This window comes from Limanda limanda, chromosome 11, assembly GCF_963576545.1.
Source record: "Limanda limanda chromosome 11, fLimLim1.1, whole genome shotgun sequence".
In the NCBI taxonomy this organism is placed as follows: Eukaryota; Metazoa; Chordata; class Actinopteri; order Pleuronectiformes; family Pleuronectidae; genus Limanda; species Limanda limanda.
The window spans coordinates 17,961,534-17,989,340 of record NC_083646.1 but is presented as its reverse complement, the minus strand read 5'-3'; the positions used below and the strand labels follow the sequence as shown (position 1 = coordinate 17,989,340).

At 40.0% G+C, this 27,807-nt stretch overlaps 1 protein-coding gene across 1 annotated transcript; it reads left to right on the top strand.

Moving 5' to 3' along the window:
• On the top strand, positions 1-26,268 carry LOC133014571 (doublecortin domain-containing protein 2-like). Its single transcript, XM_061081835.1, has 10 exons — positions 1-287; positions 1,277-1,331; positions 4,365-4,441; positions 5,112-5,246; positions 5,697-5,846; positions 7,255-7,309; positions 7,684-7,867; positions 21,092-21,162; positions 21,979-22,849; positions 26,234-26,268. Exons 1-10 carry the CDS (start codon positions 1-3, stop codon positions 26,266-26,268), a joined length of 1,920 nt encoding a protein of 639 aa, XP_060937818.1.
• The last annotated feature ends 1,539 nt before the right edge of the window (positions 26,269-27,807 follow it).

Below are 27,807 nucleotides of genomic sequence, written 5' to 3'. Positions count from 1 at the left end.
ATGGGCTCGGAGAAGCCCAACTTTTTGTCGCAGCCGGTGGTGAAGAACGTGTTCATGTTCCGCAACGGTGACCCGTACTACGATGCTCGCCGGATAGTGATTAACCAAAAGAGGGTGTCCAACTTCGAGACGCTGCTGAGAGAGGTGTCCGGCGGGATCCAGGCCCCGTTCGGAGCGGTGAGGAACATCTACACGCCCAGAGGAGGCCACAAGGTGGACTGTCTGGAGAGCCTGCGGAGCGGGGAGCAGTACGTCGCTGCCGGCAGGGAGAGGTTCAAAAAGCTGGAGTAAGACTACATTGCAAATGTGACAAATTATATACAACTTGATACTTTTCTCAAAGTCTTGAGGATATTACAACTATGCGTAAAAACGGATCCATTTGGCTCCTTGCCGGCATATTAATATTGAATACAAAATGTGGGGGGATGTAGGGTCTTACCTGCCTGCTCAGCTACGATTACAAGTAGTTCCAAGTAATTCTAACTTCAAGCTATAAATGCATATTGCTGTATCCCACACTGGGTTCCACGGTCAATGTTGTCAACCATGGTCTTAAAGTGACACAACAGTTTTACACCAGTGGATAAGAATCAGATCGCTGAGATAAGCATGATGAGATCAGCCCTGTAGAGAGGTGTGCTGCCTCTGGCCTGGCTTAAATAAGGTGGACGTGGACTTATGCAGCAGGTAATGAGATTTGGGCAGCCGTGTTATTCATAGAAAGCAGTGGTGAAGCAGCTGAGTTGGAAGGATTTCTGGGGACATGACATGTGTATACTTTCACAAAATATCCAGGGAAAGATACTGGGTATATATACATATCCTCACTTTTATAGAGCTTAATATATATAGCACTGTATCATCCTCCTGTCCCACTCAATGCATATATGCCACATTATATCTTTAGACTTAAAAGTGTTGGATCTTACAAGTAATCAGTTTCAATGTAGAAGATAATACATTAAATGCAATTATTAATTCCCAAGCTAAGCATGTACTTGCACTAAATATGTTTATTTTTGTGTTAATATTTTTTAAAAGAGCAATGCACAGTAGTTAACCTGCATACTTAAATCTAACTTGTAAATTAGCCATGCAGGGTCATTTACATCTGCAGTCCCTGGCACGTTGATGGCAAAGAAAAGATAAATATAATATAAACATGAATAAAAACACACTCCTTATATGTTAAATGTAACTTTGCTATTTGAGTGCCGTCGATGATTTCTTCATGTTTACACTTCACCTCATGTTTTTGTTTTCTTTCTTGCAGTTACATCCACATTGGATCTAGAAAGAGGAGGTTGCTGCAGACTCTACCAATGCATGTAAGTCAGCAATTCTTCTGTCTGTTTCTCAAAAACTTATTTCTGGCATAAAGTTACTCAGAAAAGGTAAATTCACGATGGGTGCAATCAGATGCCAGAGCTCACCATGCTCTATTTGTTCGCTGTGCATCAGTAGGGACTTCCTTGTGCAGCATGGTGACTGTGCCACTGTGCCCATCACTATGATCTGTGGCCCCATATAAACATCAGCTGAGATGGAAGGTGTTTACATAATTAAAATTGTCTTGTCAGTCACTCAGACAGTCTCGATGTTTGGTGGATCCTCAGCCAAAGAAGACATGTTCCTAAAAAAATCACAAACTGGAACTTATTTAAGGATTCGTTTTTTGCTTGATTTCCAGTTGTATTAGAGAGTATTAGAGAGTCATGACGATGACAACGAAAACCCTAATCACAGAAGTGTTGTGTGAACTTTATCGTCAGTGAGATTTGCAGATTAATGAAACCCTTCTGCAGCGGCTATGGTTTCAAGGACGGGTTTCAGTTACAATATCCTAACTCAATCCAACCCTTCAACATTTGAAACTGCCCCTAAATGCAAGATACATGAGGATTTGGCATCATCACCTTCACACTAGTCCCTGCCGCTCACAGTGTGAAGGGCTTAGAAAGCAAGGTGTTATGTTGAGCTTTTCTCCCCTTTTGTTCCCTGCAAAGAATCACTATGTTGCTGTCTCAGTGGCCATGAATTATTGATTTATGGATCATAATCATCCCTCCTTTGAATGCATCTTTTATCACCAGCTGTGAAGTCACAGCCAAGACAAGGGCGGCTTAAAGCCGGGCTCGTCCATGTCCTGTTTCCAGATGAGACGGAATGTTTTTGTCTTTCTTTTTAAATACAAAGTTTATTCTGTGGAAGGAAACAAAGCGTCTACTTCACCTAATACACCAAACGTTATTTTACTACCCCGGGTCACACAAAGTCTCCGTCAGGACCCTCAGTACTAAATATAAGACAGAAACTTCAGTCCCTGGTGTTGAGGTCAGAGCCTCAGAGGTGTTTCCTGTGTGTGAGCCCTGCCTCTCTCCACTGCCTGATTCTGTCTTATCACCTGCTGGCAAAAAGCTTTTTTGTCATCACCGGAAACCTGAAGGGGCTGTGGTTGCTTCTGTGATTGGCGAGCATTAAAAGAACCAATTCAGTTCTCAAGGGCCTCCTCACTACTGCACTTGATCTGGCTGATTGTGTCGATTAATGATGAGAACTCTTAGCGGGCTGGACGCTAGGCAAGTTAGTTTTTTTGTCCATTGATTTTTGGAGCAATTGTAGGTTGGATTAATGAAGTCTTCGATGACTCATTTCCTCAGCATCTTTTTTTTTGCACATAGTAGATCTAAATTTGTTGTTTATTTCTCCTTTAACCTTGTCTTTTGCATTTATTTTTATATGATGTTGATTACTTTCACCAAGGAGGTTATGTTTTGTGTTTGTTTATTAGTTTGCAGGATTACACAACAACTACTGGAAGAAAAGGATGTGTTGTGGGTCAGAGCAGATCCCAATCATTTTGGGTTTGGACTGTTTCCTTGATTCCTCCCAAAAAAAATTATTGATGAATATAATCAAGCATTTTTAGGGAACTGAAATTTAGTGTTTTGCACAGATCCAAATTGTTCTCAGGATCTACTTTATTTAAAAATGGTTTCACAAGGACACTGGTCAGCCTTGGCAGAGGTATACATACTACTGAGTGTCACTGTGGTGTTTTCATTGCCATTTGTTTGTTAGTAAGCAGTATTACTCAAAAACTACTTAACCAATGTATATGAAATCTCGTGGAAGGGTGGAGAACTACTCAAAGAAGTTCAATTTTGGAATCGATCTGAATAAAAGAGTTAGAATTTTTTTTTATTTCACTTCTTGAACTTGGCGAGATAGGTTGTATAGCCTCGGCAGGCGTATGTGCTGTTTTGCTGAATCTTGCATCTACACTCAACACTTTTATCAACTGTACAAGATGTATAAGATGTAAAGGTGCAATAGTCCGTTGACTTATTAAGCCATGTAAGATCCCTGTTAACAGCTTTAAGTGATGGATGGACACAAAAAAAGGGCTGAGTGGGCTTTTTCTTCGCCGTTAAAAGGCCACATGATGTAAAACAAATCATTGCCGGTGGAAAAACATCAAATCTTGTATTTATATTTGCTACCTAGAGACTGATTGGACTTGTTACCAGCTGCTCTCTGTAGCAGACGTGAAAGGGAAATTGTCAAAATGGAAGTGCAATTGCTTTTTTAATGAGCAGCAAATTAGGGAGTTTTGACGATTTCAGTTTTATGATGCATGTTATTTTGTAGTTTTTAGCCTGAAATGTGGTGAGAGCCTTTCCCTTTACAGCACTTTTTTTTTTTTTCACTTGTGGCCTAAACCTCTGTTGCCAGGGTGCACTCACTGATCCCAGAGGACTTTTAATACGCCTGCTCTCTTATCTCTTTCTCTCACAGGATTCAAATCTCAGTCATAGAGTCACAGTGTGTTACCAGGTGTTATGGGACAAGACCTGCGAAGCTCGCTCTCTGCGACCTCAACACCTCAAAGGGTTTTAGAGGGATCGTGCTTTTTGTCGACACAGCGATTAAAGACAGATTATTCCAGAGTCTACAAAAGCTCTTTCTCTTCGGCTTTTCGGATAAAAGGGTTTGATGTCAAACAAGAATGTTTTTTTGTAACTTAGCAAAAAATTCCACAGAAGAAAAGCCGAGAACTAATTTAAAATGTGGATGGATTTAAAGAAAAAATTAATTAGAAGATACTTGACATTGCCTAATAAACACATATTGCTCCATCAGACTCCCACCCCCCATGTTGGCTCTGGTTCTCCAAGCACCGCTGCCCCTAGAGGACGCACACGTGGTGCTTTATTTGCACAGGTCTGTTCTCCTGGGCCTCCGCTGGGAAACTGAGGCTGTCCCTAAATCCCAACTGGAACTCACTGATGTGCCAACAAACTTGCAAATCATTCCTAGGTTCACAACACGTTTCATTCTTTCTCATCCCTCTGTTCCAGGCCAAACCGCTGCCACCGACTCGAATCATTGTGTCGGCTCGATTCCTGAAACCCATCAAGGAGCCATGTACAATATTGTGAGTTAAAGTTCCCCAATTTAACACCATTTTACCCCATTATATTAGATTTACTTCTTAATACTGTATGTACACAGTGGTAGGATGTCACAAAGTACTTCATTACTGTACTTAAGTACATTTTCATGTATCTATTCTTTGCTCAAGTAGATTTATTTTTGGATACTTCTTTTTTTTGCTTTGGACTCATCAGAATTTTTACAATGCATCAACCTGGAATTAATTTAGAAGAGGTCACTGCCGAGACTCGGCCATTATTTAAAATGACAATATGTTTTAGTTAGCATCATCTGCAGCATTTTGAATTAATATGACAACATCTGTATTATTTTTGTGCTAAAGAGAACTAACAGTAACCCCAGTTACTAATATAGTTGACCGTTGCATTAGGGAATTGGCTGCAATCTTTTATTACTTTTACTTTTAATACTTGAAGTGCATTTCAAAGCTAGTATTTACTTACTTTCACTCAAGTAGAAAAGTTTGTGTGGTACTTTTAATTGAGAACATTTTGAATACTTCCTCCACCACTGTATTATACACAATAATGGAGCTGCCATTGTCTTTGAATGAAGTGGAAGATAATGTCATAGACTGCTGATTTCTGACACATGAGCTCAGAGGGATACCGTCACCATGGAAATCCCTCACTGTCACTTTCTTCTCCTAGCGTGGTAGCCAATGGCGACGTGCTGAACCCTGCAGTGAGGCTGCTCATCCACCAGAGGATGCTGGGCCAGTTTGAACGGATATTAGAGATGATCACAGAGAAGATGGGTTTGAAAGTCCTGGGGGGTGTTCGAAGGTAGCATCCACCAGACATCTCTCTACATGAGGATGTAATGTCTTCTTCTTAACATAATAAATCAAGAACACTACACGACACAAGCTTCAGACCTACACCACATGTTCGTCCCTTATAGCGGATGATCTCATTAGATTTTCCATCACTATGCTGCATAAATTTACATATAAATGAAAAATACACTCTTTTTTTTTAACTGCTTCCAGTCATTTATGCTAACATAGACTTTAAAAAATAACCTTACACACATATACAGTATATACTGGTACTGGTACAAACATACATGAGGGAGCTTTTGACTCTCTGACTCACCTGGCACTAAAATGTGTTTCATTTCCACTTTGTATCTATACATGATTTTAACCTGATTCCATTTACACCTGTACTTTCTTATGGTCAAGATCACCAAGAACTGGGTGTAAATCTGGTGTTTGTGTGTGTGTGTTCTAGCCTCTTCACTTACGAAGGCCACCAGGTGACTGAAGGGAGTCAGCTGGAGAGCGGTCAGCTGTATGTGGCTGTAGGAAGAGACAGGTTTAAGAAGCTGCCGTACAGTGACCTACTCTTCAGCAAGCCGAGAGGGACCAGGAGGGTGAATGGGTGAGCACTGCACTACATGAGATTTAGGTGCACGTGTATGCAGCTGGACATCCTGATCAAAAAATTGCAAACAAGTTGTGATGTCATCAAACGTCTGCATTGTGTTATTTGCCTTTACAAAAAATATTGTTGATAAAAGGCGTCATTTTACAGGAGATTGTTGGTTGTTTCATATTTGTTTTTCTCATACATTGACAAATAACAACATAATATTGTTTTCTTTTATAGGAGTAGAATTTATAATTTCTTTTCCATGCTTACACTTACTGCACTCACACCTATCCTGCAATACAGAAATTAAAAATGTTCTTACTTCACAAACTGATGTAGAAGCTTGACATTTGTGACAGTTAGTAGATTCAACAGGACACTAGCGAAGTGTGTGATTATGTGGTCCGAAATTATAGCTTAAACTGATACTGTTACTTATCAAAAGTATTAGATTAGATTAGATTAGATTTCTTTATTTATCCACACAACGGGGAAATTCACTTGTTACAGCAAATAAGAGAAAAGAAGCACAATAAAAAAAGATCACAATATGTACACTACTAAACTACACGTAATGAAAGTACAGAAACAACCTGCAAAACAACCTGAAAAACAGACACTGTGCAAAAGCAGGTACTGGGGAGAAAGTGGAATGATGTAAGTGTTATTGTAATGAAAACAAAAATATTATAAGTAATATTGCAACAATAGTGACCATGATACAGAAAATAATTAAAAAGTAAGTGACCATAATATAAGTAATACTACAAGATAGCATGATGGAAATATAAATATTGCAATGTAACCATTATAAGTGACCATGATATAAATATAGATGTAAAGTGTTAAATATTATTGTGCATGGTAGTGATCTGAGTAAAAAATAAAAAATAAATAAGGAAAATAAGAGGAAGAATGAATGGTTTTGAGAGGTGGTTCGTGGAGACCCTTCAGTTTGTTCCAGTGCGGCAGCTAATTACTCCTCCTGGGTTAATGTCCTCTTTCAAATCTCCTGCAAGCTAAAGTCCCTCAGCTCCAAATATAATTTTCAACATGAATAATTGGCATGTGAGCAGAAAACCCAAGTGCCTATAAAAGATTTTTTTTAAATGGACAAATTAAAACATTTTCTGTTTTCAGGCACGTGTTGAACACAAAGCAAGTCAAAAACACACATTATTTAACAGGTTGTTTCCATATTTCAAGTGTTTGGAAAATCAGAGCATCATTGATCAATCACATATTATACATTACTTAATGCTCAAACCTTACAATAATCATTCAACCCTCAATTTTAATTTTCAATTATATTTGTTCAGGTATTTATGGAGCTGACTGAAGGTGCATGTGTTCATGATTCTTTGTTGTAGAGAGGAATTTGACTAAGTCACATATGTTTTGTCTGTTTTGTCCACAGAGTGAAAGCTTACTCTCTCCCACCTATCTACAGATTCTCCAAGCAAAATGGAAACGTAAGAACTGCTTTCATTTTGCAGAGATTATTTAGATCATTAACAGAGCCTTTTAAATTGAGCGATTTCCACTCAGCATTTTTTTCAGGGGGAGGTGCTGTTGTTCACAAACAAGGCCAGAGTTTACTGTTTTCAGTTAATGAGGGGTTGAAATGAAAGATAGAAACATACTTCTCCAGCTCTGGCCAGTTCAGATTTGTAAACGCCAAACTCAAGAGTTTTACATAAACAGATTTTGAAACATTAACCAGAAAACCTTTTAACCTCAATGGGAGGTGGTTCCTGACATATTGTGCAGCCGCTTTTTAACTTCCATAAGATATACAACTCTTTATTGGTCATTCATCAACTGACTAGACTTCCGCTTTTCCCAGAGCAAGTCCATAGTCCGGTGCAGTGATACTGGAGATGGAGACTTGAAGGCGTCCCCTCCAGGCCACAATGGAAGCAACAAGGAACACCTGTCATCCATCGTCAGAGAAATCTCTCAAGCCAGACTCCTCTCTCTCAGGAAGAAGAGGAGCGGACAGAGCATGACCCTCACCGTCTCTGACAACGGTAATTTTTGATCGTATAAAAGAATGTGAAGAGGAATGACACAAGATGTGTTTAGACTCATTCAGATTCAGATATCAGGAGAAATGACTGTGTTTTTTTTGGTTCAGTATATGCAGAGTCGTTGAAAAACAAAACACTTGGATAGATAAACATAAATGGAAATGCGTCTGTTTGGAAGAATATGTGGAGAAGAAATTCCATAAGCTGCTCTTTGTCGTAGGGGTGTAACATTGTAACGCGAAAGAAAGGAAACCAAGGCATCCTTGCTGTGAATTTTTTCTTAAACCATTTTTAATGTGGATAAAAAAAAGACCTTTGTGTTGCAGCACGCTGATGTCATCATGGTGACTGACAAGAAATTAATAATGAACGAGCCGTATTGGCATGGGAGATATCAGGAAATGACATCATAGCTCATAATAGACAGAAATTAGAGGAAAATAACAAATAGACAAAACAGAATAGAACTGCACTGGTGCATTTCTGTAAAGATCTCTGGTCTAATTAGCTGACAAATATGTATATTCACAATACATTATATTCCATATCAATACAGAAATCATTCCTAACGATTACTTGTACTTTCTGCAGCTCTCTACAGTCACCACACAAAAGGATGAAGTAGGCTTGGATGTGATGTGCTGACATTTAAAAAATCAAGTGTCCTCACAACTATAGGACAATGAGTGTGTGTGTGTGCATGTGTGTGTGTTTGTGTGTGTCTGTGCATGTGTGTGCGTGTGTGAAAGTGTGTGTGTGTGTGCGTGTGCGTGTGCGTGTGCGTGTGTGTGTGTATGTGTGTGTGTTTGTGTGTGTGCGTGGGGTGGTGTGGGGGTGCATGGCTGTTTATGAATCCATGATGAATTGAATATCCAGGTGGGCGTGTGCATACAAGTGTGATTGCATGTGCTCATGCAATTTCAGAAGATGAGTGTACGGCTTAAAAACAAGCATTTCCCCTCCAACACAACAACAACAACATGACACTGACATACACTGTAGTAATTTGCTCCCCGGTTATAATGTCTGTATGTCTGAATTGTCTTTTGTCATAAATAATTACTTAAGCATGTGGCCCAAACAGGGCTGTAGAACCTACAGGATTAGAAACTATAGAGACATGATGTAATGCACGCTGTTTGAAATCTTATGTAACCTTCTGCCTTCTTAAATGCCCACACAGTGGCGCTGTTGCTCTGCACAAACTCCAGTTGGAAATATTGAAAGTAGGTCTTGTATGATGACATTACCCACTATTACAAGAAACACATTACGTCACCTTCTGGGCTTGTGATCAATGTGTTTTTACATCCAGCAGAAAACTCTTTACTTTTGTGCTTATTTGCTACTTGTACTCCTCCTGCCATCGTGAACCATTGTGAATCTTATCCCTCAATGTGTCTTCCGAGGCTTAAATAAATATTCAATCAATCAGCTGCTAATGGGAGCAAAACATACATTCGCCCTGAATGGCGTTTGTATTGTAAACCATTATAATAACAAGGGGAGAGGTAATTGTTTGATGCAAACTCTATAGGAGAAGGGAGTTAGATTTTCTGCAGATTGCCGCTGACCTTATTGAAACTCCTGCTGCTGTGTGGACCGCATTACATCATCGCGCGGCTCGTGATAGATGTGGCCTCCTTTCTCCTCTGGCAGGAGAGTTGACGGCAGAAGCCTGGAGGAGCACGGGGGACTGTGTCTGTGGTTCAGGGGAGCTGGCAGTTTGCATCAAAAACAAGAGGTTCAAGGAATCTTTGTCTGTGTGTGTCTGTGAGTGTGCGTCTAAAATACATCATGTCACCCTCAATTATCCTCTGTACATAAGACTTTGTGGCATGTCATGTTACACGCACAGAAAACGACGTCGCGTTATTGGTCCCCTTGGGCGACATTGACCAGAGATTGAATTAACAGACAGACAGCTCGGAAAACAAGATCAGGCATCAGACAAGATCGTTTGAACGACTTAGAGAGAGCATATCACATTCTCATGCACTCTCCACTGTTTGACCTATAAAGTATTTTTGTGTAAAAGCTGCCATGTTCACAAGGAGCCCATATTTGACTTTTTCTCCTTTTTTCGTCTCTTGGCTTTAAGTCTCTGTTTGGCCGTCAGTCTGTCTCTGTCCATGGTGCTGAACAGACTTCATTTACGGTACAGTAGGTTTCATTGCTCTGTTTTTGTTCGTTGTTTTTTCTATAGAAAATATATACATATGCTTACTTGTTATTTGTCCATTTATCTTTCTTAAAGTAAACATGAGCTAATATCACAGCTGCTTGGTTCTAAATTGGTTTTATTCCCCTCAGCATTCCAAGGGCAGGTAGTGTGTTTTGGTCTTGTTTGTATACTTCAGCTTCAAAGTAGGATCGTGGCGTTCTGATCAACTCTATTTAGTGATTCACAGCAGAGCCGCCATGTTTTCAGTGTTATTCTCCCCTCGGGGAAATCCTGCCCTGTTTGGGTATGAGGTAAACACATCCCCGATCTGCTGCCAGGAAAGATCCCAGCCAAAACAAAGTTGGCTGACTTGCAGATAGTGTGGAAAGAACACAGTATGTAACCCACACTTCTGATCCCTGGCGCAATGGAACATTGGACCAAAAACAAAAAGATTATTATAAAAGTGTCATGTCATTATGAATGCAATTGTGAGAGAGGGGAGATAGGGATTGATAGATGTAAAGAGAGGTACGAGAGAGAAAGAGAGAAGAAGACAAAAAGACAAATGAGACAGAGTGACCCAGTAACTTGAGATTCGCCCGCTGTTCTGCGCTACCTCTGTTGTGACAGCGGGGTTAGTTTTGTTGTGTGTGTGTGTGCGTGGGTGTGTGTGTGTGTGTGTGTGCCGGTACACCAGTCCCCATTATTCACTGTCTATCAGCTTCTGGGAGCCAGTCGGAGGATGACTACAGCGGTTTCTGTCTGGTGTATTGTAAAGCCTCCGACTTTTCTGCTTCATTAGAGTGAACACAGCGGTTAGCGACAGCAGAGACAAGGTGGAGGCAGTGTGGCAAGTCATGCAGCAAAGGTCATGGAATGAATTTGAACTTACAATAACAAAGACATTTGGCTTAAAAGACTTAACCAACAAGACATATTGCCTGTTGTTCGCTTCACACAACAGAGTCATACTCTTATATCAGCTCATTTTTAAATTAGTTTAGTGCTGTGCCAGTTCTAAACCTGCCTTATTAGAATGGTCCTGTGTTAATGATCTGATGCTACTTGACAATTATCCCTTGTCATTAGTGAGTCTACCTCAAACTGTCAAATTTGCATTGTTTATGCACTGGATGTTGTGTGCAGAGCTTTTTAAAGTATAAGATGCAGAGTGAAGCTAGACAACTTTGTGTTCATCTTACCTGGTTTATCTGCAGTGAAGATTTGATTGTCAAAGTCTTTCCTAAAACGAGTTTACTTTATTTCTGTTCGAGTGTGTAGTGACAATCTGTGACAATCCTAACTTCACAACTTTTTTAAATAAATGCTCTGTAATTCCACTTAATGTAAAGCATTGCAGCAACAAAATGAACATGGTGCTCTTACTTTGAAGACAAATTGACAAACAGCATGTGAATCTATGAATGTTGTTGCCACGACAGAGATCTGCATCTGTATGTTTCTCAGTACAATAAGATGATGTAGAAAAAAATCAAATAAGGCCTATCAGTTTTATCTGTCGTAATTTTGACACATGGTTTGACCCAATTGGTCAAACATGCTGTAGTTTATCTGAGGACGTAGAAGAAGACATGTTCAACTCACACACACTGACTGCTACAGGGTGCTGGTGGCTTGTATATTCAATATGTATTATATTTTATTAATACTGACCCTGCTCTGTGTCCAAATTGCACCAAACCTGGTTGCTTCACCTTCTCTGACAATTTACGATTCACATGTCAAATGTGAAGCCGAGAGGATGAAGGGTTCAAGAGACATCTGTTCCACATAGAGACAGACACAGATGTCGGGTTGTTAGTCAGTGGATTACTGGTCCAGTCGGGCCAATGTTAGATTCTCTTCCAAAAAACACCTTCAGTTGTTTTGCTTATGTTCAGTTTGTAACCAATTAGCATCTGTTGCTAACCTCAAAATAGAATGTTTATCAACGTTCCTTTTTCCTAAAGGGCCTTTGTGATCAGTTCAGTTTAATGGGGCCCTTGAGAAGAGAGGGGAGAGGAAGTGAGAGGAGAGACCGGCAGGAATGGGAAGAAAGGGAGCAGAATAAAAGGTGGAAGAAAAGAGGTCTGGACAGATGAGGTTGAGACAGGAGCCAAAGAGAAGGGATGATTAAAGAGAAGGTTAAAGAAGAGGGAATGAAAGGTTGAGACACTGAAGGGAGGAGAACATTACGAGGAAGCAGAGGAGAAGGGAAAAAAAGGAGCACAGGTGGAAACAAAAGGTGAATATAATGAATAGTCTGAAATGGTAAAGCACAATTGCAGGGAGTAAAGAATGGCACAGGGATATACAGGAAGAGGTATGGATGGGGTTTGGATAATTGCCTTTCACTTGGATAATCTCTCCATTTAGAGTAATCAAAGCAGAATTTTACTTGTCTCTGCCCTTTGCTGCAGCCAAATTGCTGCTCGGAAATCAACAAAAGTGCCTTGTACATCAAGAAGGGAAGGACAGGCAGAAAGGTATAGACAAGAGGGGGGGGGGGTCTGTTCACTGATTTCTGTGAACTCGTATATGACTTAGGCATGCACACGGGGGGCACACTACCATAGTTATATGATTGCTTCAGAAAAAAAATGGGAATAAAACAACACAGAACAAAACAAGAGAATTCAAAAATATAGAAGATGACGTAAAATAAAGAACCAAAGGCAAATAAGATCCTTTTAAAGCCAGATTAAATGTAGCATTCTTGTAAAAAAGCTTTTCTATAAAGATGTTTTTAGCGAAGATTTAAAAACTGGTAAAGTGATGGCATTTCTAATTTCCTCAGGCACTGAGTTCCTGGAGTCTGGTCACCCTTAGGTACCGGCCTCCACCTAAAACCTACAACAGCGTCAGTATAACCGGTGATCCCCCCGTGCTGAGCTCTCAAAGTTATTAAAAGATTCTTCAAATAATTCCAAAATTTAACTGGCAGCCAGTAAAGGGGAGATATGGGCCCTGTAGCAGCCGATTGTCAAACAGATAAAAGTATCAAATCAAACTTCAAATTATACTAATCAAAGGGCCACTGTTGCACCATGGGTTGTGGTGTACGCGGATGGGAAAAACATAATGTCCAAACAGATGTCCAGTTTCAACAAAAAGCGTGGTTTATTTAACCACACAGCGAGCAAACAAAGAACAAAGAAAATTCCTGTGCCTCTCCCGCTCCGGTAAAAAACCATTTGCCCACCCAGGTGCATGCTGGTCCCTTACCGACAGCCTACCTATATAACTTCAGGTGCCCCCCTACCGTGCCCAAATGAAACAAAACACAAATAATAAACAAGAAACACCTAAAGTAAACAAATAATAAACTAGAATACTAATAGAAATCTAATCATAATGAAATCAAGCAAATTGACTGAGAATAACCAAAAACTAAATACTCACTAAACAAAATAATAAACTAAACAGCACTAAGTACTACAACTAAATAAATAGCTCCAACAGGCCCTAAGCTTGGTGTTAAAATGTGAACGGCAGCGTTTTTCCAATAGCTGAGGCCATGAACTGCCTAGTGCATGTAAATAGTGCATTGCAGTCGTCCAGACATGAGAAGACAATGGGATGAATAAGAAAATGACCAGTATGAAAACTGTAATTCCAATGGAGTGAATTCAACAGAATCAATACCGTGTACAACAACAGGTGCTGCTTTTAAAAATACAAGTTTTTCCACTGGATTAATATTCAAGCGATCTCGGAAACCGTGTTGCACAGTACAAAATCGGCATCCATTATTAGTTAAGTTTAGCAATGAATCCTCAAGGGCGTCCACCTCACTCAAAATCTCAAAACCTTGTGTTCTGAATAGCCTGTTGTTTGAATACTGCAGCAGTCGGTTTCCATTATTTTCATTGAAGGGGCTTTGATTCAAAGTCAATTAAGTTGAAATATTTTCAAAAAGACAGACAAAAAAAACATATTTCCAAACGTAAAAAGGAAAGATTCTTGCTTTTATTTGGAAGTTGATTGCGAAAGGAATGAAGGTTGTTGCATATTTGAGTGTGTGCACTGTGTCATCCCTTCATGTGTGTGTGTGTGTGTATGTGTCTGCATATATACAAGACATCCAGCCAGATCAACCTCCTGCCTCGGGTGTCATAACATTTGATGCTGCCGTGGGGAATTAGCCCTGTTAGCATATGTTTCTATAATGCCTGTCAGCGTGAAATAGGGTTCAAAACAGCCTTGGGAGACAGGAGACATGTACACAAAGAGGCTGTGTGTCTTAAATCGTGTGCCTGTGTCAAAAAGAGGCTAAGCGGCGGAGGATGAGAGATGGCAACATTTAAAGGAAGTTTTTTTATTCCCTCCCTTGCCAAGTTCTTAGAAAGTGTGATAAGTGTTTTCAAAGTAGTCATGTGTGTGTGAGTGTTGATTTTTTTCTTATATTATTTGTGCACAAGCTCATGTGCCACATTCCAGACAACACGACCATCTTTCCCTCTTTCATTCACCGTCTACTTTCATCTCTCCCCCTTTTTTTCCACTATACGACAGAAACAGGTTCTTCATGACCCTTTGATGCAGGATTAGCGGATTAAAGAGCAGGGGAGCTGTGCTAATCTGCCACGTTAATCTGTTAACAAGTGTTTCGGCTGCGACATACAACTGTGCCGCCGATGACATACGAAGTCTAACGTCGGGGTAACGTGTGCCACTTTCACCGACACACATTTCTCCTAACGTCTGTCACTTCTCATGGAGCCTGCTTTGCATGTTTCAGGAGGGTTTTTCAGAGGTTGAGCAACGGTGACTGAAACAACTTTGAGTAAATGCTGTTCATTTTTACATAATTTGCCAGTTCTAGTACAAACATGTGGGTCAAAGGATGTGAAATTTCACGAATTTCAATCAATGAGAACTATTTCACCGAGGCCTTTACAGAACCTGAATTATCACTCTAACTTGGTTTAATGATTGATTATACAACCATAACAAATGCTACTGGGTTAATTGATCATTAATTGAATAGCTTCAGGTACTTAGCTACATTTAAGAGCAGCCGTCACGTTTTTTGTTGGTGTGTTTTTTTTTAGAAGAGAGAAGAGTCAAATTCAAAATCTGTTCATATTCCACTGAATAGACAGAAGCCATTTGGATTCAAGCATTCATGTAATGGAGATAATGGTTGGCAATGTTTCAGGAACCTGTGAGACAAGTGATAGAAACCAACGCCTTGAATTATTAAAATATTGAACTAAATCCATAAACTGTAGAAATATGACTGGGCCTGTCCGACTGCAACATTGGGAAGCACAGCTTTGCTCTGATTTAATGTCAAAGCCCTTTAAGCAGAGACCTTTTCTAAACTGCTGGAAATAATGTATGGTATTTTTTTATGCCTTGATGTAAAAGATGTGGTACACTGGAAATACTTTATATAATCAATTTGATAGATTACAGGGCCCCACACTGTACAGTACCTGTGTATCTGGTTTAGTGCATACACGATATTTAAAGAAATGTATATTTGTATATATATACAGTATTTTATATACTTTATGATATTTTAGTCCCATTTTGCTAATTCATTTTAAAGGTACACTTTAGGAAATGAGTTGCCTGGAAACCAAACAAATCAGCTTGGGTTTATTTGCTCTTGAAGATGGGTCTGCCCATATATTTCAAAGTATAGATAATGGAGGGAGGAGCAGTTTGTCCATCGGGACCATTGATAACCTTAAACATGGAAAATCAACTGAGAGTTTTTAAAAACCATTTTCAATAAAGGATGTAAGGTGATGCCAGGCTGTGAAAACAAGAGGAAGGTGAAAAAAAGGTGAAACAAGTAGAAGCAGTAGCTGTATTTTTAATTCACAGTTGTTTGCACTTTAAATGCCATGTTCCGGACCCCATGAAGACCAGAGGCACACCCATGTGCTTCTAATGTGGATCCAATAAAATAAGTAAAATCAAATATCATGACTTTTAATCAGCAGTCTAGGTCAAGCTCCAGGGAACATCACTTCGACCCTGAGGCTTATGATTCTCCTGACACCGTGTGTATGCATGAGAGAGAGACGTAGACAGAAACAGATGAAGAAGCAAACAGTCCAGTCATCAGATTTGAAGCAGCTGCAGTGGCTTCTCTGTGCAGCATCACTATAAACCGAGCCTCTGTGACGGGAGCCGGCCACACAGTCATTAAACCTTTTAACAGGACCCTGGTCAGTGACTGGAGGACGCTTGCTGAGTGGCAACATTTCCTAATTACCATCCGGAGTTAGTACCCATGTTGTTTTACACTCCGCCATAACTCAGGCATGTGCTGACTGGGGTAAATCCGACTGTATATACAGTACGTAAGCAATATGCTGTGCTTTATGGTGATAGTTGTGTGGAGTGATTTAGGTACATTAAGTAGTGAGTGTGTATTTAACACTACGGAGGCTTGTGGTGGACGTGTCAGTTTTTCCAGGCTTTGGTTTATAGGCATAAGCATAAACATTTTAGCGCGGCAACCTCTGGCATTGAGTTGTTTTGAAAGAATTTATATTCTGCCCGTGTGCGCACAAACACACACACATGCACACACACACACACACACACACGCACACACACACACACACACACACACACACACACACACACACACTATTGACCATGACATCCACAGCATTTCCAGGAACATGTCTTCCCAGTGCTTGTTAGGCCTGTCAGAGGTGATAATGCCTGAGTGTCTCATCGTGCCTGTTGACTACAAAAGGGATGGAGTAACAACAGTGTTTCCCATCAGGCTGTGGTGACATACTGTACACTTGATTTCATTTAGCCTTCCTCTCCTCTCAAGGACTACACTGGCAAAACAGCCAACCGTGATTAACCTACACAGTGGATGATGGGTGATCAGTAGACTTTGCACATTAAATGTCGAATAAAGTTGTTGTTTTTCAGGTGGTTTTCTCATAAACAGTGCAGTAAGTTAAATATATATACCAATATTTCTCTATGGCTTGATTTTTTGATTTTAACATTTCAGTGAACCCAAATCTCGATTATATATGATCAGTAGGGCTGGGCAAGTTAACTCGTTTTAATCGAGTTAACTCATCACTTATTTAACTCAGTCAATTATTTTATCTCGCATTAACTCAGGTTTGATTATTTATTGTTTTATTGTGAAAGTCAGGCTTTTATTTTGTGAAAGTCTGTTGCTGACTGCTGTGGAATCGGAAAAAAGAAAATAATTGGCGGATAAACAACCATGGATAAGGGTACGGAGCTTTTCCATGGCCATTTTCATTTTAAAGTTCTTCCAGACGGCGGAGTCGACAGAACCAAAGTAATTTGTAGCCACTGCCAAGGTGAATTTTCTTATCACCAGAGTACTTCCAGTCTAAAATATCACCTAAATGCAAAACACACAATTGATATCTGCAAATCACTCAACAAAACAGCGAGTGGAGCGAGGCTTCGGCAGACTACGTTAGACGCAGGGAGGAGTATAGATTTTTCATAACGAAGAGGATAACATTAATGCCCTGGCAGTCGCATTGAGCTTTAATTTTGTATTTGCTTTGATAACATTGTTAAGTTGAGATTTACACTGAATATTGTATTTAACTGCTACTGTATTAAATGCTGATGTTAAAAGTGTTTGCACAACAAATGTTATGGCACTTTCGTTCATATGGCAGAACATTGAAAATAAAATTGCGCTATACACTACTTTTTAATTCATTATTGGATTTTGCGTATACAATTGCGATTAATCGTGATTAATCAGGGAAATCATGCGATTAATCGCGATTAAAACTTTTAATCGTTGCCCAGCCCTAATGATTAGTAATGTCTCAACACTTTATGGAAAGATTTATTCGGTTCATGTTCATGTGTCACTGCTCTAAGGACGTTCAACCCCCTGAAAAGTTACGTGACAGATTAACAACTAACTCGGATGAATGATTAGTTTATAGGTTTTTAGGCTGGTTCCTCTCCAGTGCAGCGACTTCACAGCCATTTAAAAAGCATCACACACCCTCAGTGAATCTTTTCACTGCTCAATTTTGAGATGAAGAAAAAAAACATTCTTGAACTTGTCTGCCACAGATTTCCTGTGGAGTCAAGGACTTGAATGCACTGTGTGGTTTGTGCACGTTAATGCTTCCTGGAGGAGTGGAGAAGCTTTTAAACAGGATATTGGACCTCACAGCTCTCAGCTCGGCACTGCTGCTCACTGCAATTCAACGTTGGACGACAACAAAAACCTTGCACTGTCTTATTCGCCGTTAGAATTGCGTATTCATAAACAATATCGTGACGGAATATACAACGTGGTTCTTTTATTTCATCTATCGTCTGACCCCCTGTTGAGTTTAAACTCTTCACTTCGACTTCAGTACACAGGAGATGATTGGTAACATCTCTCACATCCTGCAGAATGAAAGGGGAGCATGTGCCTGTTTGCTAACAGCTGTGCCAGGAAATAGTCTGTGGCAGTTGTTGACATTCAGAGCTCTCAGGGAACGGCAGAGGGTTGTGCAGTGTGTTTTATTAATTAAGTCTATTAATGTAATCCTTACATATTTCATGGAATAGTATCTACATCATATTACCTGGTGTCAATTGCTCTCAGGTTTCCCCCCAGTGTGTCAGTGTCTTTATGAGAATTGAATGTGCACAACAAGTGGAACCAGAGATCAGTGAAATGTCCCATTGTGTTATTGTAAAGTGTTTCTTTCTCGGTTTTATGCACAAGGAAGTACCCTAAAACTTAAATCCTCTGTGTGTGTGTGTGTGTGTTGTGTGTGTGTAAATAGAGACATACAGTAGTTGGCTAGTTGAGGTGCGGGAGGTTGTTGTTATTTACTTGCTGCTATCACTTCATCTCCAGTTGTGTTTTATTGCCCTGCTTCGCAACAACCACTCATTTATAACTCTACCTTTCATAAGAATGGCAGCAAGAGCCATTTATGTGAGTAATTATACCCGCTTACAGTTGCATCCTTGTTTTACCTCTCGCTGATGGATGAGATGTTGCATTACCTCTGAAATGGGTGTGTGCTACGTCGCTGTTTGTGCGCCAATGTAGGAATGTGTGTGTGTGTGTGTGTGTGTGTGTGTGTGTGTGTGTGTGTAATTTCTGTCTGATTATGACAGAAAAAAAAACACTTGGGCACCCACACAAATACACAAAACTGTCCGGGCAACTCCAAAGTCACAACCCAAATGTACTGGATTTAATGAGGAGCGAGGAGGGGATGTTCTAAATGTTGTATTTAATTTGATTTAGCATTTTCATGAGCCCGTGCCTCATCCTCAAATCACGTTAAGATGTTTAGAGTCGCGGCGGCTCATCCACTGCTTACGCTCAGTCGTTCAGCCATCGCCGTTAATGAATGCAGCCGATTTCCATAAAATATTCTTAAAGAAGTCCGTTATTATTACCATAACGTTTCATCTCCCGCCATAGCTAAACTTCAATCAGTTTTGCATTTGAAATGCATTAAATGTCTCCATAAACTCCTCTAATCTCTACCTGAGTCATTTTTCTTCTTTAACTGGTATGTGTGGAAGGGGAAACTAATATTAAGGACATTAATTACACTGTTTTTTTTTCTCCACCACTCTTTTGCCGCTTATTGCTGATTGGAAATTTCAGTCTCATCCTGTGTTTCAAAAACAAGTGTGTAATTATGTTGTTTATCAGAGCGTATAGTTGTATTCCTCTTATGATGTTTAGGGTTAATTATTCCAAAGGCCTCCGACGCACATGCTCACATGAAAACTGAAAATCCCCCTTATTAATTTTGCACTCCAACAAACCTGGCTCGCTGGGCTGAGCGCTCCAATAGAAACGAGTGTGTGCGGCTGCTGTTGGGTTTGTGTGATGTCTTCATTTAAACAGCAGGAGTCTCACTATCACTTTGTAATTGTTTAGACTGCAACTGGTGACAGGTGTTTCCTCAGGGGGCCACCGGAGGATATTTTCCATAGCTGAAACTAATCTGGCGGTTGTTATAAAGGCTCGTTGTGCGTCTTTGTTTTTCTTGTCTTTTTGTGCTGCTGTACGCAACCAGCTTCAAGCACTTTATACAGTCTGTGGCTTGCACTGTCGGTGAAAAGAAAAATCTAAGCTTCAGCGAAGGAAACCAAGCATTTCTTCAAACTAAACAAGAAAATGCAGGTTCCATCCTCCCTTCGTGTTAAATCTAAGATCCTGAAGATAAACATCTGCCCTGGAATCTCTTTAATACATATTGTGTGTGTGTTTGTGTGTGTGTGTGTGAGAGAGGTAATAAGAGCAGTAGGTTCTCTAAGGTACAACAACCTCCACCTTATAAAAACAACACCAGACACTTCCTTTGTCTGGGCAAGTTGTTTACTTGCCTGGAAAAATTGATTGGTTGCTTCCCCCTTTGACCACCAGGTGTCACTCTTGTGCTGTATTTGTTCAAATCTGGGGGAAAAAAACAGCTGCTGAATAGAAGCTGTATAATTCCAACAAGTCACTTACTGCGTGGTGAATAAAAGCTCCCTTATTTATAGGAGGAGGGCTTTATGGATTCCTGAAATGATGTAATGGGCTGTGATTGAGGAATTCAAGGTTTAGGGTCCTGGAAAGTCATCAGCACATAAATCCAACTGATGAAGGTTTTCACATAACAAGGCTGGCATTGAATTAATCACAACTCACCAGCATCTAGCCGGTTTTTCGTTTTTTTAATTCCGCTTAATTTAATTCTGTGGATTTCTCTAAAATATTAAATGACTATTCATATCTTTGCGGAGCTGTGCATCCACTTATGACCATTCTGCCTCTGTTTTGTCTGATTTGGCCTCGACAAGTCTACCTATGCCCGTGTGAGATGAATAAATAGTCTCATATTTACACTGCGATGACACTTATCACTCATCTTCAACTTATATTCCACCTAACAAGCCCGTACAAAACTCAACATCACACATTAGGATGATGAAACACATGGTTTTTCCACATGTTCGATACTTGTTCTTAACCTGCTTTGATTTTCTTTTTTTAAAATCAGCCTCAGTTGTTTGCGATGCTGAGTGAGTCTGTGTTCTCCTCCTATTCCCAGATGACCAGGGATCAAAGGCTGATGATGGAAACACTGATGACAAAGCCCCTCAAGAGCAGCCGGCTGAAGAGGTAAAAGCAAAGAGCAGTGCATGTGATAGACTATTACACGAATCAGTAATGACGTCTTTATAGAGATAGACTGGAGGCAGGTGTACATTTGCCTTGATGGGACCGCATGTTGTTTATATCTTGTTATGACTGTGCATTAATACTAGAAGTAATTAGCTGAGTCTGATGCAATGTTTAAAAGAAACTTATAATCAAGGAGGTTATGTTTTAATCTGGATTTGTCTATTTCCAAAAACGCTACTGGACAGAAACTTTGCTGATGGATGCGTTGAAGGTCAGGGAAGGATCCATTAAATTTTGGTGCACATCTGGATCAGGGGGCAGATCCAGGTGTTTTATTTAGAGATGGGATACAGAGGGCACTTTTCCACATTGTCACATCCTTCTGTGAGAATGAGTAATGGGTCTTGATAAAAACATATTTACAGACACATTTAGGGGACTAATATTCATAAGTTTGAAATTTGGAAGAAAATAATACCACCATCACCCATTAATGTTTAACCGGAAAATTATATAATTATATAATTGTTATTTGATGACATCAATTAATACTCATTGGTTAAAAGACCATTGGACACATGCCTTTCTTATTCCTCCATCACTTGTTGTGCATTGATTGACATTCCATTAGAAGGCTCTCAGGGAGAAACACTTGATTTGTAAGAGCTCATGACTCTAGTGCTGTCACTCCTCCAGGAGAGTGTGGGTCACAGGAATAATTATCTTCAAGCAATGTAATTATACCATTTGCATACCTATTAAAATACAGTATTGAGAGCGATAAATTGTTTCCATGGTATTATTTCATTACAGAAACCTGCAGATGATGATTCAAAAGCTGCGGAGGAAAGCAGCGAAAAGTCAGAAGAGCCGAAATCTCCAGACGAAGACGCAAAAGCTGCAGAGGAGACCAGCGAAAAGTCAGAAGAGCAGGAGGAAGCTGCTGCTGAAAACACCAAAGAAGAAGAAGAAGAAGAAGAGGATGCTTCTGCCAGCAAAGCAGATCAGGCGGAAAACCAGGAGACAAACGATGAAAAACAGGGGGATGAAGAGAAGAAGGGAGATGTAGAGCCAAGTGAAAAAGAGGATGAAGCAACAGCAGAACCTGAGGAGAAAGAGGACGAAGTAAAAGAAGAAGCAGCAGAGGAGGTCACAGACGAAAGCAAGGAGGAGGTTGAGAGCAAGGAGGAGGTTGAGTCTGAGGAGCAGAGGTCCAGCGGTAGCAACAGTGATAAGAGCCAGGAAAGTGCAGAGAAAGAGGATGGAAGTCATGCATCTTCTGAGGGTGAAAAGGACGAGCAGGGCAAAAACGCAGAACAGGAGAAGCAAGATAAAGTCAGCGAAGAGGGGGAGAAAAACAGCGAGGACGAGAATAATGATGTAGACACAGAGGAGGAACAGAAGGCGACGGAAAACGACAGCGACCCAGGGAAGACTCAGTCCGATAACGAGACAAAAGACGGCGATAGCGACAAAAGCAGCAGTGGCAACAGTAACCAGGAGGAAGATGTGAGCGAGACAAAAGAGGGGGCTACCGAAGGGTCAGGGGAAGAGGAGAGGAAGGAGAACGGAGAGGTCGAGGGAGGAGAAGATGATGAGGTGGAGAGCGAATTGGAGCTGGACACAGAGGACACAAATTCAGCCGGAGCCAAGGATACGGCAGCAAACGGAGAGACAGGAGAGGGTGATGAAGAGAAGGAAGAGGAGGAAAGAGAAGGAGGAGGATTAGAAAAGAAGGAGAAAATGTGAGACCTGATTGGGTTGAGTGGTGCTGAAGATGCGAAGCAATAATTTACAGTGTGTAAAATGGCAAATGCATGGAAGGCAAAGCACGACATGACAGCAGACATATTTATTAGATGGCCTTGTAGAAGTCGCCCTGAAAAGAAAATGATTTGACATCGCAGAGCAATATAATCTTTAAAAAGCTGACAGCTAAATATAGTTTAAGAAAATCCAGGTAAACTGTTTTATTCATAACTAACTCTTCATTAAAACATAATCCATGTCTGAAAGAGATGAACAACAAATACAAGCTCTAATAATATACTTTTATTCTCCATTTACAAGTGCTGTGAACTTCTGAGCTGCTTTACACTGTGAGCACGGTAGTGAGGGATGCAGGGAAATTTAAATATACATATTATCATGACATTTTTAAATCCAATAATATAAGTTTGCTCACAGGTATGATTTTGTTAGCTGCTTGTTTCAATATGTTTTTTTTTGTATGTATGGTGTTTTTGTCCCAGAGCACTTGAGCTTTTTAAGTGAGTACAACGAGCTGTATGTGATTCTGCATGTGTCTGAATGTAAAGCTATATAGGTTTTGTGATAAGGAATGTAGCTGGGAAGTCTTCTTTATAAAGCTGTTCCATTTTGTTCCACTTTATTTGTATTTATTTTTCTTCTACCAAATAAATAAATAATTTAAACCACGCTTTATTTATTTGTGCCTCTCAATCCTCTCAGGTTTGCTTGATGATTCATCATAAAAACAACGCTTATGTATTAAAAAATGAAAAGAAAACTCAAGAGTAGTGGTCAAATTGTATTTTATTTTAGTATAAAGGTATTTTTGTTCACTACGGTGGAGGCGGGATGTTCTTTACTTGTTATTTTTAGGTACACAACTTCACTCACTGTAACCTTTTGCTCTTACTTTTGAATTTAAAGTAGAGTCAGAAGAGTCATTACCCTGTATATCGATTCTAGAGGAAGTATCTGCATCTGTTGCTCTGAATGAAAAGGAAATAGCAGCAGAGGAGTATATCACTAGGGAAATATAATTCCTTTAATTCACCCAAACACCGTAAACCTAACACAACCTAAAAAAAAGGACGGCACTTGGCTGCTTCCAACACTGAACACAAGGAATCTCTTCAATTTCTGCAGTTTCTCCACAAACTTAGATGTTTTTTTTGTTTTGTTTTTATCAGACACATCAGTGCCTCCACTCTTAAACCCTTGGATTCATGTCATAAAACTTAAAGTGTCATAAGAGTTTTTACATCATTTAATGAAAAGTGGTTAGTCTCTTTAAGCACCTGATCGGCCTTGGCTTCATTAATTCACTATTTAAAGCCCTAAATGGCTACTCGACATATCTGGTCTTCGCTACTAAAGCTAATTGTCTTGTGTGCAGACAAGAACCCACAACGTACCTTTCCTTTAGCCTCGTGCTGATCCACCTCTGGTATGTACACATATGTATTATATCATGTGGCTCTCGATATGACATGATATTACAGAGCTGAGTAACCCTGGTGCAATACGGAGACTTTCATTAAGGAACGTTGACAGTGTTCACCCACTGTGGTCGCAGGAGTTTGCAGTATTCAATAACGTGATTCATTGTGTGTCCAACTGATCCTGACGGCTAAAGGTTAGCACCGGTTAGACATAAAAACTGTTTCGTTAAGTTGAGTGCACATCATACATGTTCAGTGAAAAAACCTTTATGTTTTTTGTATTATCATACTTTACAGCGAATTATACTGCCAACATCATTTTTTAAAACCATATGAATATAAAAGATATTTCTCTTTTTTTATTTTTGTTTTATTCTTATAATTCCTTATGCTTTTAGCCTTGTTTTCTATGTAACACACACACACACAGATAGTGAGGGGCTGGCAGCGGAGGATGTAAGACAGAATTAATGGCAACTCCAGAAATAGCACCTTAAGGATCACCACCCCGACCAGTCAGGCTTTATGACTCACTCACACACACACAAACACACACACACCAGCCCCCACCTCCCCTGTGTCGCTTGCTTGTTGCTCTCTCCTCCTTCCTCACCCTCTCTCATCCATGCTCTCCCTCTCCCCTTGGATGGTGACTCACACACACACGGCCTGCATGAATCCCAATCTGAGCAGCTGCAGGGATGAGAGGGCGGCGAGGCCATCACGCTCACTAAAATAGATCAGAGATCACACTACAGCTTCCGTTCTGTGCGAGGCTGCTTGTGGCTAATTTACACAACCGACTGTTTCATGGAAAAACACAGACACGGAAAGACTGAATGAGAAAGTGCATCAAGGTTCTTCAGGTCTGAATTCTCTTTTAAATTATCAGTGACTGAAAAAACAGGTTGCATCAATTCATTATTGTGAAAGTACCTGCAAATCTACCCAGTGTATTAACATTAGACAAAAATTCCTTTGAAAATATGTCTCAAAATATCATTAAAACTTATGTTTGAGGCTTTTGTTCAGATTAACCAATTGTTTGTATGAATGGAAAGACTGAGAGAAATAACACAATAAAGCTGTCACCCTCACTATAATGCAGTTCTGGTGATAATGCTCATTAAGTGAACATGGAAACTTCCCTTTGATAGTTTGGTGCTAATGTTTTGATACGAGCATACAGAGAATCTTCACACGTTTTAAACTACAGATATTTCAGGTTTATTGTGTTCTTTAAAAATAGACATACTCTCTGCAGACACCGATATACAGACGGGTGACTGTGGGGACTGTGTAGGAAGGAGCTGAATAAAGTGGAGTGGAGAAAGATAATGGATGCAAATATATAAGTGTAAGTATATATAAGTAGTATGAGTCTATACTTCACATGTGGCCTGTTTCAAAATGCTGAGCAGGACCAGTTAATTCCGTTTTCTATCAAGATGTCAGGAGGATAAGATCTTTACTTTGACAGAGGGTTTATTGTCTGGGCACAGATGGCAGGAGCTTCAGTTCAAAGGCTCAACTGGCCAGTGCTTCGATATGACAGTGACTAAGTGACATCTGTGTTTGGATCCACGGGAAAGACGTTAGTAACGAGGGTCCGAAAATGTGATCGACGGCTCAAATCTGATGCTTGTGAGTTGCTGTGATGCTTGAGAAAATAATTTTGTCTTACAGTGTCAATGCAGGACCGTGGTCAGGGAGAACCGTTCCGTCGGCGATCACATAGAGAGCGGTGAAGAGATGAAAGCCCCTTTGTGAGTGTAGAGGTGCAGAGAAACCATACTGATCTACAGAGATGTGTGTGTGTGTGTGTGGGGGGGGGGGTAATGGTCAGATGAATCACCCTTCACCATGTTCTCGACAAGTGGGCGAGATCGGCAGCGAAGCGGTGCAGGCATGAACGCTTCACTCCTGTGTCGAGGGGATCTGGTGGCTCTGTTATACTGCCAGTATGAAAATGTCTCCAATCCAAAGGGTGCAAGGGGATCACTGAATGTTTAGATGAAAACTTTTGAAACACACAACTATGGAGATTTTGCACTGATATGTTTGTCAGCACTCATTGAACCACAGTGATAATCCCACCATTAGAGTTCAGAGACTCGTAGGATCAATGCCGAGGCCAATTGAATATGCTCCGGTGGCTCAACACCTCATAAAGATACATTATGTCGGTATTTGCTTTGTCACCCGTCTGTATATTTGTTCTTTATCCAATCCAACCTTCAGTAAGTACAGTCAACTTGTTTTATTGACTGGGAGAATCCACTGTTACAGCAGGAGACAGTAGGAGATAGAATCAGATGAAATAAGATCAAAAGCAATTTTTTTTTCACATGACACAACAGAAAAATAATCTTCCAGATTCTGGGCTGGAATAAAAAATGTAACTACTGTCAGTTAAAACAACACCATGTAACTTTTACTGAGCATCAGCGCCCCCTGCAGCCACACGTGGTGATCATTCTGTTCGGTTGCGTGTCTGAATGATTACGTGGTTTTAATGTAAAACCAAAGACAACAAAAACCAAACTGATTACATCAAAGTTTATCAACAATCCATGTTGTTTTTTTAAATTATTTTTAAGTATTTTTAATTGATCTACAGTTAGGTATTACTCTTGAACTTGCTGGGCCTGATTTTATAATTATATGCACCAACTTAAAGTAACAAAGAGCAAGAACAGATGTTCAGGGTGAGGAGTTGGAATGAAACTGGCAACATTTCCCTTGTTCCAAGTCAGTGAACCATCGTTTAAAGTTTCATAGTGTTGCTTTAAAGAATACAAAATCAAATTCACAGCATGTAGCAATACATCAGCACATTTATTATCCATTTACTAAACACTGTCCCAACTCGAGTGTTGGTTACAGCAGCTTTGTTTTTCTTCTTGTATTGTACTACTTGACAGTTGGTTTCTTTGTTACATCTCCTTTGTTAGTATGTTGTTCTTCAAAGCTATAGCTACAATTGTTTGTTTTGAATGTGCCGAATATGTTTAAGCATTGAAATGAAAATACAGAATTTCTTAAAGTAAAAGAGGAAAGGCAGTTAAGACGGGAGCTGAGGCTGTGAGAAGTCAAGTTACATGAACAGCACAGTATATCATACGATGAGTATCCACCATTCTTGCCGCATAAATTTGAAGGAGCTGCTGTATTGAGGCATGTAGCCTGATGGCACTTGGACAGTAACTACCACTGTAAGAAATGGTTTTGAATCCAAGTCAAGTGTGTTGTAATTCATGTCAAAATAAAAACAAAAACAAGTAATAATAATCATTTAAAGTGGCATGGTCCCAAAAATTCAAAACACATATTTATGAAACGAAAAGAGAGAAAGTTTTAAAAAGCACAGTTTACAGCTTGTTGTGCTCGTGAGTGACGGTTACAGTATGTGAGCTCAAGCTCGTGCCAAGCTTGTCTGAAATAAAATAAA

Bases quoted from the DNA above. Each gene is read 5' to 3' on its own strand.
- LOC133014571 (XM_061081835.1), top strand. From the start codon at position 1: ATGGGCTCGGAGAAGCCCAACTTTTTGTCGCAGCCGGTGGTGAAGAAC. The intron at 1,332-4,364 runs GTAAGTCAGCAA...CCTCTGTTCCAG, and splicing joins TGCAGACTCTACCAATGCAT to GCCAAACCGCTGCCACCGAC. The intron at 4,442-5,111 runs GTGAGTTAAAGT...TTCTTCTCCTAG, and splicing joins AAGGAGCCATGTACAATATT to CGTGGTAGCCAATGGCGACG.